This window comes from Anomaloglossus baeobatrachus, chromosome 4, assembly GCF_048569485.1.
Source record: "Anomaloglossus baeobatrachus isolate aAnoBae1 chromosome 4, aAnoBae1.hap1, whole genome shotgun sequence".
Classification (NCBI taxonomy): Eukaryota; Metazoa; Chordata; class Amphibia; order Anura; family Aromobatidae; genus Anomaloglossus; species Anomaloglossus baeobatrachus.
In genome coordinates this window covers 413,926,641-413,943,350 of record NC_134356.1, presented here as the reverse complement: position 1 = coordinate 413,943,350, position 16,710 = coordinate 413,926,641, and the positions used below count along the sequence as shown (strand labels likewise).

The following is a 16,710-nucleotide window of genomic DNA, read 5'->3' as shown; positions in this document are numbered from 1 at the left end:
AGTTCAGAGCACTGGAAATTAACCTGAATTTTGTATTTGAGTTTGTATTCGTCTTGTAAAATGTCAATAAAAAAAAAATCAAAGTTAAAAGAAAAAAAAGGGCAACATAAGTTAGAAAAACTGATCTGAAAATGTTCCCTAAAAGAAGAAAAACATAAGCACAAGTAATTATTTTTGTACTATTTAGCCAAATAGCTTGTACACTCCAATACATATTATTGTGATTGAGTGTTAATTCCAGTGAAAATAATATACAAGTCCAAATTGACTTCTGCCCACCTATAACAATCCTATTATGATTTCATACAGAAAAGTATAGTACATTTCCATAAGGAGAGCAACGCACTCAATTTTGACTTGCATAAAGTGCTGAATACTGTAAGATTTTCTTAATAAATATTCTATAATATAGGAAAATTTAGTATTAAATATTATATCATCCAACCTCTCATTTAACACTTCTAACAATGTAAGAGTCTATTTTTTAACTACTAGCTACAATTATCTAAATAAACAAAATAGAGAAGAATGATACCGAAGTTACTTCAATAGATGAAAACTGCTGATTGTAGCTTAAAGTAATCTGTAATATGGCAAAATTAATCTGAAGGACTTGCAACCATGAGTGTACTGTACATTACCAATATGATGTGTTACCTTGGGGAATCTCCATAAACTGCAACTCCAAATCGAATCCCTTCCTTTCCAATTACATCTGTATTCTGAAATGAGCTTATCATACTTCTAATAAAATCTTTGATAATCTGAAAGTTGTCTTCTCCTACGCTCCAAGACTCATCTACAAGGAACACAATGTCCGCTGTCTCTGCAGACCTGCAGTCTGTGTGAAATCAAAACACAGAAGTTTAGAGGGAATGTGCCACCTAAAAATGTTGAAATTAAGTCTATGTTAAACTAATTATTTTAATGTGGTGATTTTTTTTCCTAAGCTTCTAGAGAACTATATTAAAAACAAGACAAAAATCTTGCAGTTTCTCTTCGACCACGGAGCCTCATCATAGGCTGACACTTCCTGTTCTGAAGGAATTCCTCTTATCTCATTATCATCACGGCTAGATTACAATAAAAGAAATACCTATATATGATAACAGAGAAACGACAATAGTTTATGGTCACAAATTACCTCCCCCCGCCACAATGACCTCTGCACAGACCATGGAGCACTCCTAGAACACTCCATAGATGTCAATGAACAGTCCCAGACTATTTTTATCTATGGTTCATATGGCTGATGCAAATAAATCATATCTCAATGTGAGATTTCTGCATATTCACAAAATAGAAAATGAATCAATTATTAATGAATCATTTGCATATGTCCATGTATTACACAGATTTTTACAATTCTTTCTATATTTCTAATATGCTTTAAAATTTAAATTGAATCTGAGCTGTCAAGTAGAGATGAGCAGATCTTTAGAAATTCATGTTTGCTGAATTATCAAATTTTCCCCAAAAATCTAATTTCCAGTTATTAAACTTGTGCAATTTTCAATACTGGAAAATACACATGAGGGAGAAGAGACAAAGAGAGAAAGAGAGATCCCCATCGACTATGAGAGCTTACACTTTACAGGAGAGAGGGAGAGAGACAGAGAGAGAAAGAGAGATCCCCACCGACTATGAGAGCTTACACTTTACAGGAGAGAGACAGAGAGAGAGAGAGATCCCCACCGACTATGAGAGCTTACACTTTACAGGAGAGAGACAGAGAAAGAGAGATCCCCACCGACTATGAGAGCTTACACTTTACAGGAGAGAGACAGAGAAAGAGAGATCTCCACCGACTATGAGAGCTTACACTTTACAGGAGAGAGACAGAGAAAGAGATCCCCACCGACTATGAGAGCTTACACTTTACAGGAGAGAGACAGAGAGAGAGAGAGATCCCAACCGACTATGAGAGCTTACACTTTACAGGAGAGAGACAGAGAGAGAGAGAGAGAGATCCCCACCGACTATGAGAGCTTACACTTTACAGGAGAGAGACAGAGAAAGAGATCCCCACCGACTATGAGAGCTTACACTTTACAGGAGAGAGACAGAGAGAGAAAGAGAGATCCCCACCGACTATGAGAGCTTACACTTTACAGGAGAGAGACAGAGCGAGAGAAAGAACTTTACTGACCATAAGAGCTTACACTCTACAAGCAAGAGAAAGAGAACCCAACTTACCATAAGAGCTTACACTCTACAGGAGAGAAAGATATATTCTGTGAGAACCTAAGTACTGCCCACCACAGTCTATGGCATGATAATCCTTTAAGGGGTTCTCCACTACTAGGACAGAGACTGAGGGCCCCCTAAGGAAATGTTCACATTGACTTTTTAGTGATATCAAAAGTGGTTTTCAAAAGATATCCACATCAGAACTCCATTTAGATTTCTGCCGATGATTTCAATTCTGAACATGTTTTCACACATTTTTTAAGGTTTTTTTTTGAGCCATCGACTTTAGTTTCAGGTATGGATTCCATGAGAAATGTACATAAAATAAGTTACATCATGCCTTTTTTTCATGGAACAGTTTTTAAAACTGGGTCAGAAAAAAACTTGAATGAACAGCAATATTGTTTTCTCATTGAAATCAATATGAAGCATAATGAAAGTATAGCAATGTTTATGTAGAATCTATTCCGGAACCGATGTAAAAAAAAACCTTAATGTGAACATACTCTTAGTGTACAACTACAGTAATCTGAAGCTTTAAAGCAACAAACGTCACTCTATTAAAGGAAAATCATTGGTTTGATCTTTGAAATTACAGAATGTCGAACCTCCTTTTCTGCAAATGATCAAAAACAGGAGCATTACACAAAGTACAGCATATTTTTTTCCAATCTAGTTCATATGGTCTTAAAAAAATATATTACTACAAGACCAGAAAATCTACTCTTCCCATGACCAGCATTAATCTATTCCCAGTTGGTCGGCTTTTGATCTTTTTCCGCACAGCTTACATCATATATATTTATGACCATTTCATGTACTTGTTGCTTCTAAAAGCATCTTGTTTGCTGTACCTTCTAACTGAGCCATCACTGTCCATTTCGTCAAAAGAACTGTGAGGATGATAATTCTTAATTGTATTGATATCATCATAGTGTCCAGTTATTTCATTGATCTTGGTTTTAATTTTTCTTATATTATAAGTCCTAGAAGAAAAAAAAATATTATTATGGTTAGCTTGTACTTTGTCAGTGACTGTTAAAATGGACCTCTGGTTTGGATATACCCAAGCTTAGGTATTACAGGATTTCATTTTATACATCAGTTTCATCTACTTTCATCTACATAATCACTTCTTCAGGCAAAACAGATGAAATACAAGCCTGAAAAACCTTTACAGGGGACTATACAGAAGAATCTCTAACTATGAATTACTAATAATGTAAGAGAGCAGAAGATAATGCCGATTTTCTAATAGCCCATATTGATGAACCAAAGATCAACAAGCAAGCTTTTCCTGACTAAACAGGCCGGCCATCACTCAGCATACAAAAAACTTTAGTTCTTCGGATGTGTTGGTATTTATATACACATAAAAATCATTATCAGCAGCGCATGACCCCGGGTAGAAATTCTATGCGCAAAGATTGATCAAGTAAACTATTGTAGAATATTCATTGCCCCGTAAATTGTGATTGCCGATCGTTTCCCATTCTGGATCGGCACATGTAAAATGGAAATTAGAGCTGTGGCGTCTTATCAGGAAAGTATAAACCAGAGCGCTACTGCTCCCGTTCACATTTACAATGGCTGCGAAATACTGAAAACAATTACACAGTTCTCTTAACAGAGCTTTTAAAGCAATGGTGGCAGTTACATAGTACGCAACATCAGTCTTACCAAATCAGCCTCATAGTGTAGTAGCACTTCAGTATGTAACAATTACATAATATTATACAACTGCACATACTACTGTACATACATACTTCTCTGACAGGTCACTAATCACTATAATGTATGTTTTGCTAAACGCACTACAGGAGACAGTAGTTTGTCACAGTGCCATGTAACATAATGAAATAATGTCACAAGATGCCCTTAAATCACAGAGAGGAATGTATATATATATAGATATATATATATATATATATATATATATATATATATATATATATATATATATATATATATATCTATATATATATATATATATATATACACACACAGTGCCTTGCGAAAGTATTCAGCCCCATTGAACTTTTAAACGTTTTCCCACATTGCAGGCTTCAAACATAAAGATAAAACATTTTAATTTTTTGGTGAAGAATCAACAAGTGGGACACAATTGTAAAGTTGAATGAAATTTATTGCTTATGTTAAACTTTTGTAAAAATAAAAAACTGAAAAGTGAGGCGTGGAATATTATTCTGCCCCCTTTATTTAATATTTTGTAGCGCCACCTTTTGCTGCAATGTGTCTATCAGTTTTGCACATTGAGAGACTGAAATTCTTGCCCATTCTTCCATTGAAAATAGTTTGAGCTGAGTGAGGTTAGATGGAGAGCGTTTGTGAACAGCAGTTTTCAGCTCATTCCACAGATTCTCGATTGGATTCAGGTCTCGACTTTGGCTTGGGCATTCTAACACCTGGATACGTTTATTTGTGAACCATTCCATTGCGAATTTTGCTTTATGTTTTGGATCATTGTCTTGTTGGAAGACAAATCTCTGTCCCAACAATAAGGAATAACGTTTGGAACACCATTCTAAGTCTGAACTTGGTGCAAAAACCTAAAAAAACATCACTATGAGGAGATAAGGTATGCACACCAGTGACTATGTAAGGGGAATACATGGAATAGCAGAAACTGCTGTGTGAATACTGACTTGAAAAATCCAATAGCTATATGTAAGAGTGAAAATGTGAAAAATGGAATCTGCATTACTGCCATGAACATATGAATCAAGAGAAATTTAGCTACTGGTGTTCCAAACGTTATTCCTTATTGTTAGTAGTTTTTCGTTTGGGAACCCTCCCCAACCCCACCTATTGCCAATCCATATCATACGCATAAATAGCCTGGGTCTCAGCTTCCCATACACGGTAAGTTTTTTAACTGCATGAGAGGACACATACAAGCTAGGGACCCCAACGTAGAGAAATACTTTGGCGTAGTGTTGGGGCTCTATTGCATTGATCAATTCAGTAGCTAAATTTCTCTTGATTCATATGTTCATGGCAGTAATGCAGATTCCATTTTTCACATTTTCACTCTTACATATAGCTATTGGATTTTTCAAGTCAGTATTCACACAGCAGTTTTTGCTATTCCATGTATTCCCCTTACATAGTCACTGGTGTGCATACCTTATCTCCTCATAGTGATGATTTTTTAGGTTTTTGCACCCAGTTCAGACTTAGAATGGTGTTCCAAACGTTATTCCGTATTGTTAGTAGTTTTTCGTTTGGGAACCCTCCCCAACCCCACCTATTGCCAATCCATATCATACGCATAAATAGCCTGGGTCTCAGCTTCCCATACACGGTAAGTTTTTTAACTGCATGAGAGGACACACACAAGCTAGGGACCCCAACGTAGAGAAATACTTTGGCGTAGTGTTGGGGCTCTATTGCATTGATCAATTCAGTAGCTAAATTTCTCTTGATTCATATGTTCATGGCAGTAATGCAGATTCCATTTTTCACATTTTCACTCTTACATATAGCTATTGGATTTTTCAAGTCAGTATTCACACAGCAGTTTCTGCTATTCCATGTATTCCCCTTACATAGTCACTGGTGTGCATACCTTATCTCCTCATAGTGATGTTTTTTTAGGTTTTTGCACCCAGTTCAGACTTAGAATGGTGTTCCAAACGTTATTCCTTATTGTTAGTAGTTTTTCGTTTGGGAACCCTCCCCAACCCCACCTATTGCCAATCCATATCATACGCATAAATAGCCTGGGTCTCAGCTTCCCATACACGGTAAGTTTTTTAACTGCATGAGAGGACACACACAAGCTAGGGACCCCAACGTAGAGAAATACTTTGGCGTAGTGTTGGGGCTCTATTGCATTGATCAATTCAGTAGCTAAATTTCTCTTGATTCATATGTTCATGGCAGTAATGCAGATTCCATTTTTCACATTTTCACTCTTACATATAGCTATTGGATTTTTCAAGTCAGTATTCACACAGCAGTTTCTGCTATTCCATGTATTCCCCTTACATAGTCACTGGTGTGCATACCTTATCTCCTCATAATAAATCTCTGTCCCAGACTCAGGTCTTTTGCAGACTCCAACAGGTTTTCTTCAAGAATGGTCGTGTATTTGGCTCCATCCATCTTCCCATCAATTTTAACCATCTTCCCTGTCCCTGCTGAAGAAAAGCAGGCCCAAACCATGATGCTGCCACCACCACGTTTGACAGTGGGGATGGGGTGTTCAAGGTGATGAGCTGTGTTGCTTTTACGCCAAACATATCGTTTGGAAATTGTGCCCAAAAAGTTTGATTTTGGTTTCATCTGACCCGAGCACCTTTTTCCACATGTTTGGTGTGTCTCCCAGGTGGCTTGTAGTAAACTTTAAACAACACTTTTTATGGATATCTTTGAAAAATTGTTTTCTCCTTGCCACTCTTCTATAAAGGCCAGATTTGTGCAGTGTATGACTGATTGTTGTCCTATGAACAGACTCTCTCACCTCAGCTGTAGATATCTGCAGATCATCTAGAGTGATCATGAGCCTCTTGTCTGCATCTCTGATCAGTCTTCTCCTTGTTTGAGATGAAAGTTTAGAGGGAAAGCTGGGTCTTGGTAGATTTGCAGTGGTCTGATACTCCTTCTATTTCAATATGATCGCTTGCACAGTGCTTCTTGGGATGTTTAAAGTTTTGGAAATCTTTTTGTATCCAAATCCGGCTTTAAACTTCTCCCCAACAGTATCACGGACCTGCCTGTTTTGTTCCTTGGTCTTCATGATGCTATCTGCACTTTAAATAGAACCCTGAGACTATGACAGAGCAGGTGCATTTATACGGAGACTTGATTACACACAGGTGGATTATATTTATTATCATCAGTCATTTAGGACAACATTGGATCATTTAGATTTTCTCAATCAACTTCTGGAGTGATTTTGCTGCACTAAAAGTAAAGGGGCTGAATAATATTGCACGCCCCACTTTTCAGTTTTTTATTTTTTTTACAAAAGTTTAAAATAACCAATAAATTTCGTTCAACTTCACAATTGTGTCCCGCTTGTTGTTGATTTTTCAACAAAAAATTAAAATGTTTTATTTTTATGTTTGAAGCCTGAAATGTGGGCAAAGGTTGAAAAGTTCAAGGGGGCCGAATACTTTCGCAAGGCACTGTATATCTCACTAATTCTTGTTCTTCTAATTATATCCCTATCTCCAGCTACAAATACTACAATTGTACAATTGTCCATGCTGCTGCAGCCAAAACACTTATATTTTTTTCAATATTTACAAAATGAGTAATTAATTTTCGAAAAATGGAGTTGATCTATATGGTATACAACTTATTTATATACTGAACAAAAATATAAATGCAATACTTTTGTTTTTGCTCGCATTCAAGGCCGGCTCCAGGTTTTTTTGGGCCCTGGGTGAAAGAGTCTCAGTGGGTCCCATCCACACATAGACATGCACAGATAAATATACATACAGGCATACGTACACATACAAATTTAAAGAGAAATTCACAAAAACACATCTAAATAGACATAAATCTAGACACAGTCATATACACTGACATACATTGATACACATCATACATGCACACACAGACACATTAGAGATATTTCTAATATTGGAAAGCCGGCAACAGCATCATTCACCTTCCCGCTTGTCTACATCAAGCTCCTCCTGGGCATGTGTCTGTGCCATGCTGATTTGTGGCCATCACTAACAGACATGGCCGCATATAGAGCACACTGACACTGCTGTATATACATCACAAGAGAGACTGGGGACATACACATTACTGGGGGGCGTACATATTACTGAGGAAAGGTGTATACAGCAATGGGGGGCATACAGCTCCAGAGGGGGACGTACAGCTCTAGAGGGGGCAGTGGCTCTGGGGTGCGGGGACAAACAGCTCTGAGGTGGGGAGGTGATATGCAGCTCTGGTGGTACACAGCTCTGGGGTGGGGGGGAACATATAGTTCTGGGGGGTATACAGCACCGGGGTGGAAGGGACATACAACTCTGGGGGTATAGTAGTATGCAGCCCCCATATTCCTCCATATAGTGTTATGAAGCCCACCAGTCCTCCATATAGTATTATGTAGCCCCAATGTAGTATTATGTAGCCCCCATATTGCACTATGCAGCCCCCATATGGCACTATGCAACTCCCATATAGCACAATGCAGACCCATATAGCATTAGGCACCCTCATGTAGTATACAGCCCCCATATAGCCCAATGTGGACCCATATAGTGTAAGGCACCCTCATGTAGTATACAGTCTATAGCACAATGCAGACCTATATGGCATTAGGCAACTTCATGTAGTATAGAGCCCGCATATGGCAAAATGCAGACCCAGATGGCATTAGGCCCTTTCATGAAGTATTCAGCCCGCAGATGGCAAAATGTAGACCCAGATAGCACTAGGCACCTTCATGTAGTATACAACCCGCATATAGCACAATGCAGACCCAGATAGCATTGTGCACCCTTATGTAGTGTACAGCCCACATATAGCACAATGCAGACCCAGATAGCATTAGGCACCCTCATGTAGTATATAGCCCCCATATAGCACAGTGCAGACCCAGATAGCATTAGGCACCTTTATGTAGTATACAGCCTGCATATAGTGCAATGCAGAGCCAGATAGCATTAGGCATCCTCATGTAGTATACAACCCCCATATAGCACAGTGCAGACCTATATAGCACTAGGCACCTTCATGTAGTATACAGCCCACATATAGCACAGTGCAGACCCAGATAGCATTAGGCACCTTCATGTAGTATACAGCCCGAATATAGCACTATGCAGACCCAGATAGCATTAGGCACCCTCATATAGTATACAGCCCCCATATAGCACAGTGCAGCCCTAGATATCATTAGGCACCTTCATGTAGTATACAGCCCACATTTAGCACAATGCAGACCCAGATAGCATTAGGCACCCTAACACTGCGAGTGGGTCGCCCTGGCAGCTCAGGGCCCCGGCATTTGACTGGGTTTGCCGGGTGCTGACGCCGGCCCTGCTCGCTTTTTTCATGAGCTGAACTCAAAGATCTAAGACTTTTACTATGTACGCAAAAGGCCTTTTTCCATCAAATATTCTTCAAAGGTGTGCCCAGATTCATGGGCTTTCTTTCACAGGTAGAACAAACTGAGATACACATATAGAGGAGATATATACTCCCAGGCTGTAATTCTCCACACAGCCTGGAGTCAGAAGTTACTCAGACAAATTATTTTTCAGTTTAAGTACCGTCTATCAATCTGGATGCTAAAGTCATAAAGGCCTCTAAAGACTTTCAGATAGACCCTGACAAAAATGGCTTCTGAGGGTGGGGTCATTCCAACTGGTGTCAGTTTCCCATCTGCGGAACTCTGAGCAAAATTCCCCTGGTGACCGATACCCCTGCTGAAGCCTATGTAGCTTTGACTCAGCAAGGAACACTCAGTCTAGATCATCATAAATGAGACTGAGGGCCAGAAAAAGCTTGTCTACCAACTGAAGGGACACAGAATCAGTCAAAAGGGAGAAAGCCCAGGACTGGCAATCTCCTTGTAGGAGTGAGACAACAATCCCCATCCGATGTTCCTCACTCCCTGAGGAGCAAGGCGAAGCTTGAAATAGAGTCTACAAGCTTCTCTAAAACCCACAAATGTATCCCTCCCCCTAGAAAACCAGTCCAGAAGGGCTAGCTTAGGTTCTGGTTGAGTCTGACTGCAAGCTGAGACAAGCAGACCTGCAATCCACTGCAACTGCTGTCAAACCTTTGATCACAGATGTGACTTTTCCAAAGATACACTCTGTATCTGTTGCACCAGAGCCGCAACTGGATCCATATTAGAACCATCGAAAAAATTTGGGTAGGTTATAATGTTACACCAGGGGTAATATTTGCCAAGTACTACAGCTCAAGTCAGAACTGCTCTGTTGAGAGTTGTATTAAGTACATGACAAATGTTAATAGCTGTTCCTTTCATTTGAGTGCTGTTGTCTAACATTTCACTGATTCCCCTGCCCTCCCCAGCTCTTATTATAATAATAATAATAATAATAATAATAACTGTTCGGCCTCCATATGCTAAATTTGAACACTGACTTCCCTGAGAAGTCTATGTGCAAGTTTGAGACACGTACGAACGCCAAACTTTACTTTTCGGGTTCTCTCATTTCATCTCATATTACGTGAGAACCAAAATTGTTGAAAAATTTGAGCAATCTCAAAGTTAAAAGTCCATCTTGATGTTTCTTTGTCTACGGGGTACAACATAATCAAGAAGTTTACAACTTATGGCACTGTAGCTAATCTTACAGAGAAACCCTTATGAAGGGTTGCAACACAGGATAGTCCAGATGGTGGATAAGCAGTCCCAATGAGGTTCCAAAGAAAATCAAGCTGTCCTACAGGCTCAGAGTGCATCAGTGTTGCCGCGAAATATCCATCCCCATTTGAATGAAAAGAAACGCTATAACAGGAAAGCCAGGCGGACCCCACTACTGACACTGAGACATAAAAAGCTATACTTCAGTTTCCCAAAATGTACGTCAGTAAGCCAAAATCCTTCTTGGAAAACATCTTGTGAACAGATGAGCTTTTGGTAAAGCACAATATTCTACTGTTTACTGAAAATGAAATGGGGCTTACAAAGAAATGAAAACAGTATCTACAGTCAAACATTGCGGCGGTTTAAGGATGTTTTCGAGTTATTTTGCTGCCTCTGGCACTGGAGCCCTTGACTGTGTGCAAGGCATTATAAAATCTAAAGATTACCAAAGGATTTTGGGTCTCAATGTAGTGCTCAGTGTCAGAAAGCTGGGTTTGCATCCTAGGTCATGGGTAGTCCAGCAAGACAATGACCCCAAACCTACTTCACTGAAGCCCCCAGAAATAGATGGAAACAAAGCGCCTGAAAGTTATGAAGTGGTCAGCAATGAATCCAGGTCTAAATCCATTGAACACCTGTGGAGAGATCTTAAAATTGCTGATGGGAAAAATCACCCTACAAATATCAGAGACCTGGAGCAGTTTGTAAAAGAAGAGTGGTCCAAAATTCCAGTTGAGGGGAGTAAGAAGCTTGTGGATGGTTATAGGAAGCGATTGATTACATCTATTTATTCCAAAGGATGTGCAACCAAATTTTAATCTGAGGGCTCCAACAATTTTGTCCAGCATATTTTTGAATTTGAAATTATGTCCAATTTGCCTCTTTTATCAGTTTTTTGTGTTCCAATGTACACAAAATAAACGTGTATGACAAAATATGCACAATTGCAATCATTTTCTATAATAAATACTGAGTTTTACGTAACAATTTTAAGGGTGCCAACACTTTCAGCTATGACATATATATATATATATATATATATATATATATATATATATATAGTACAGACCAAAAGTTTGGACACACCTTCTCATTCAAAGAGTTTTCTTTATTTTCCTGATTCTAAAAATTGTAGATTCACATTGAGGGCATCAAAACTGTGAATTAAAACATGTGGAATGAAATACTTAAAAAAAAGTGTGAAATAACTGAAAATATGTCTTATATTCTAGGTTCTTCAAAGTAGCCACCTTTTTCTTTGATTACTACTTTGCACACTCTTGGCATTCTCTTGATGAGCTTCAAGAGGTAGTCACCAGAAATGGTCTTTCAAAAGTCTTGAAGGAGTTCCCAGAGATGCTTAGCACTTGTTGGCCCTTTGCCTTCCCTCTGCGGTCCAGCTTAACCCAAACCATATCGATTGGGTTCAGGTCTGGTGACTGTGGAGGCCAGGTCATCTGGCGTAGCACCCATCACTCTCCTTCTTAGTCAAATAGCCCTTACAAAGCCTGGAGGTGTGTTTGGGGTCATTGTCCTGTTGAAAAATAAATTATGGTCCAACTAAACGCAAACCGGATGGAATAGCATGCCACTGCAAGATGCTGTGGTAGCCATGCTGGTTCAGTATGCCTTCAATTGTGAATAAATCCCCAACAGTGTTACCAGCAAAGCACCTCCACACCATCACACCTCCTCCTCCATGCTTCACGGTGGGAACCAGCCATGTAGAGTTCATCCGTTCACCTTTTCTACAAAGACACGGTAGTTGGCTGCAAAGATCTCAAATTTGGACTCATCAGACCAAAGCACAGATTTCCACTGGTCTAATGTCCATTCCAAATGTTCTTTAGCCCAAAGAAGTCTCTTCTGCTTGTTGCCTGTCCTTAGCAGTGGTTTGCTAGCAGCTATTTTACCATGAAGGCCTGCTGCACAAAGTCTCCTTTGAATAGTTGTTCTAGAGATGACATGGTGTGTCCATATATATGCAGTACAGACCAAAAGTTTGGACACACCTTCTCTCTATAATAATAATAATAATCTTTATTTCTATAGCGCCAACATATTCCGCGGCGCTTTACAATTCAGGAGGAACATATACATATCATATACATAAACATATACAAACAAGTAACAATTATAGAGGATACAATATTTAAAAGGAAAAATGGCAACCCTGCTCGTGAGAGCTTACAATCTACAATGAGATGGGGGGAGGGGCAAGGTACAAGTGTTTATTTAAAATGACAATCCAGCCAGCTCATGGGGGATAGACGATGGCTTCCTGGACCAGTTGGCCAGAGCCTTGAGACGCATTTGGGTGCCATGGAGTTTGACGTGGGGTTATGTTCTGAGAAGTTGTAGAGGGATTAGGTGAAATTAGTTTGGCTAGGGAGTGTGATAGGCCACCCTAAAAAGATGCGTTTTTAGGGAGCGTCTGTGTCAGGGCAGGGAGGACTGGTAGGCCCAGGAGGTGGATCCACTGGACCATGCACCCCACCGGAGGGCAGGGTACACGGCAGCCGGAGCACTGGCGTGGCAGGGACAGGTATAACCAGGTCACCAGGGTCACGCAGTACTTTAAGACGGTACAGAATGCTGGTACAGGTAACAGGACACGGTACAAGGGGACCTGAGCACCTAGCTCAAAAGACAAGGCTTCAAGACACATTGATCAGGCCCTGCCCACATGGAAAGGCCAGTCCTATATACCCAGCACAGCCCTATATCATATCCTGCTTCAGGTGTGCTGGGCCTATAAGACCAGGGAAGTGGGCGCGGCCCGGTCCTATACAGAAACATGTGTCTAAGACTCAGAGTCAGACTCCTGAGACCAGGAACAGGACGCAGGGGAGCATGAGCGGGAGCGGCAGCCGCGACCAGCGGACACGTGGACTGGGTCAGTGAGTCAGGGAGCGGTGGTGCGATGGCGATACTGGATCAGTGGGTAAGGAGCGGTGTCTGGATAGTGAGACCGGCTCAGTGGGTAAGGAGCGGTGGCGTGCTGGTGAGGCTGGATCAGTGGGTACGGAGCGGTGGTGCGATGCAGGGACCGGCTCAGTGGGTAAGGAGGGCTGTCGGGACACCGGGAGCGTGACAGTCTGAAGCTGAGTAAGTTGTGATTTGTCCTAACTTCTTGGGGTAGAGCGTTCCAGAGGTTTGGTGCAGCTCGGAAGAAGTCTTGGATTCGGGAGTGGGAGGTTCGAATTAGTGTGGATGTTAGTCGAAAGTCATTTGCAGAGCGTAGAGAACGGGTGGGATGATAGACAGAGAGGAGGGTGGAGATGTAGGAGGGTGCTGCACTGTGGAGAGCTTTGTGGGTGAGAACAAGCAGTTTGAATTGGATCCTGTGATATATGGGAAGCCAGTGCAATGACTGGCACAGAGCAGAGGCATCCGAGTAGCGGTTGGCCAGATAGGTGACCCTGGCTGCTGCATTAAGGATGGACTGTAGAGGGGAGAGTCTAGTTAGGGGGAGACCAATTAATAGAGAGTTACAGTAGTCAAGGCGAGAGTGGATCAGGGCCACGGTGAGGGTTTTTGTCGTTTCCATTGTGAGAAAGGGGCGGATTCTAGCGATGTTCTTGAGGTGCAAGCGGCAGGTGCGGGCAAGAGATTGTATGTGGGAGGTGAAGGAGAGATCAGTGTCAAGTATAACCCCCAGGCAGCGGGCTTGCGGCCTAGGACTTATCGTTGTGCCACACACAGAGAGGGAGATGTCAGGTTTAGGAAGGTTGGGAGATGGAGGGAAAAGCAGAAGTTCAGTTTTGGAAAGGTTAAGTTTCAGATAGAGAGCAGACATGGTGTTGCAAACTGCAGTCAGGCAGTCACTTGTGTTCTGTAGTACAGCGGGGGTGAGCTCAGGGGAGCTAGAACAACTGTTAAGAGGAGACTTTGTGCAGCAGGCCTTGATGGTAAAATAGCTGCTAGGAAACCACTGCTAAGGACAGGCAACAAGCAGAAGAGACTTGTTTGGGCTAAAGAACACAAGGAATGGACATTATGCAAAACAAGACTGCCGCGGAAACACCATCACATGTCTCAACGCTGGCAGGAAACTAGCCAGGTCTTTCACCAGGAAGGAACAACCACGGGAATGCCAGTCTCCAGTCAAGGAAACCGCCTATGCCAAAACATGTTATCCATCCACAGACAGCTGTTTAGGGGTATTTGCCCCTCATCAGTGTGGAGTAGGAAACTGGCTAGTAGGAACAATGCCTAGTAAAAGACTACATAAACAAGGATGATTGACCTTAGGGAGATCAACATCCAGCACCACGGAGACACCATCACGTGTTTCTCAATGCAATGATTCTAGAACAAGGCCCCCTGGGAAAATATGCAAAACAAGACTGCCGCGGAAACACCATCACATGTCTCAACGCTGGCAGGAAACTAGCCAGGTCTTTCACCGGGAAGGAATAACCACGGGAAGGGCAGTCTCCAGTCAAGGAAACCGCCTATGCCAAAACATGGTATCCATCCACAGACAGCTGTTTCGGGGAATTTGCCCCTCATCAGTGTGGAGTAGGAAGCTGGCTAGTGGGAGCAATGCCTAGTAAAAGACTACATAAACAAGGATGATTGACCTTAGGGAGATCAACATCCAGCACCACGGAGACACCATCACGTGTTTCTCAACGCAGTGATTCTAGAACAAGGCCCCCTGGGAAAATATGTAAAACAAGACTGCCGCGGAAACACCATCACATGTCTCAACGCTGGCAGGAAACTAGCCAGGTCTTTCACCGGGAAGGAACAACCACGAGAAGGGCAGACTACATAAACAACGATGATTGACCTTAGGGAGCCTTGTTCTAGAATCACTGCGTTGAGAAACACGTGATGGTGCTGGATGTTGATCTCCCTAAGGTCAATCATCCTTATTTATGTAGTCTTTTACTAGGCATTGCTCCCACTAGCCAGTTTCCTACTCCACACTGATGAGGGGCAAATACCCCGAAACAGCTATCTGTGGATGGATACCATGTTTTGACATAGGCAGTTTCCTTGACTGGAGACTGCCATTCCCATGGTTGTTCCTTCCCGGTGAAAGACCTGGCTAGTTTCCTGCCAGCGTTGAGACATGTGATGGTGTTTCCGCGGCAGTCTTGTTTTGCATATTTTCCCAGGGGGCCTTGGTCTAGAATCACTGCGTTGAGAAACACGTGATGGTGTCTCCGTGGTGCTGGATGTTGTTCTCCCTAAGGTCAATCATCCTTGTTTATGAAAGAATGGACATTAGACCAGTGGAAATCTGTGCTTTGGTCTGATGAGTCCAAATTTGAGATCTTTGGATCCAACCACTGTGTCTTTGTAGAAAAGGTGAACGGATGGACTCTACATGGCTGGTTCCCACCGTAAAGCATGGAGGAGGAGGTGTGATGGTGTGGGGGTGCTTTGTTGGTGACACTGTTGGGGATCTATTAAAAATTGAAGGCATACTGAACCAGCATGGCTACCACAGCATCTTGCAGCGGCATGCTATTCCATCTGGTTTGCGTTTGGTTGGACCATCATTTATTTTTCAACAGGACAATGACCCAAACACACCTCCAGGCTGTGTAAGGGCTATTTGACTAAAAAGGAGAGTGATGGGGTGCTACGCTAGATGACCTGGTCTCCACAGTCACCAGACCTTAACCCAATCAATATGGTTTGGGGTGAGCTGGACCGCAGAGTGAAGGCAAAAGGGTCAACAAGTGCTAAGCGTCTCTGGGAACTCCTTCAAGACTGTTGGAAAACCATTTCCGGTGACTACCTCTTGAAGCTCATCAGGAGAATGCCAAGAGTGTGCAAAGCAGTAATGAAAGCAAAAGGTGGCTACTTTGAAGAACCCAGAATATAAGACATATTTTCAGTTGTTTCACACTTTTTTAAGTATTTAATTCCACATGTTTTAATTCATAGTTTTGATGCCTTCAATGTGAATCTACAATTTTCAGTCATGAAAATAAAGAAAACTCTTTGAATGAGAAGGTGTGTCCAAACTATTGGTCTGTACTGTATATATATATCCTGGGGGGTTCCACTCACTTGCAGCGGTGTGAGGTAGCTTTAGCAACACAGCTACAGTCTCTTTATAAAAATTCTGGCAGTTTATTTAAAACACTCATCATAAACTGCTAAATAAAATGTAACAAAGCCTCTCCCGGCTTAAAGGAAAATATAACACATCCACATACCGT

At 41.5% G+C, this 16,710-nt stretch overlaps 1 protein-coding gene across 1 annotated transcript in view; it reads right to left on the bottom strand.

Moving 5' to 3' along the window:
• LOC142302455 (uncharacterized) overlaps positions 1–3,123 on the bottom strand; it is a 593,189-nt gene extending 590,066 nt beyond the window's left edge. The window contains exons 1-2 of the mRNA XM_075343517.1: positions 3,045–3,123; positions 658–841 (exon numbers count right to left, since the gene is read on the bottom strand). Coding sequence (XP_075199632.1) covers positions 658–841; positions 3,045–3,123 — 263 coding nt within the window. The remainder of the gene's footprint in view (positions 1–657; positions 842–3,044) is intronic.
• Positions 3,124–16,710: the final 13,587 nt, after the last annotated feature.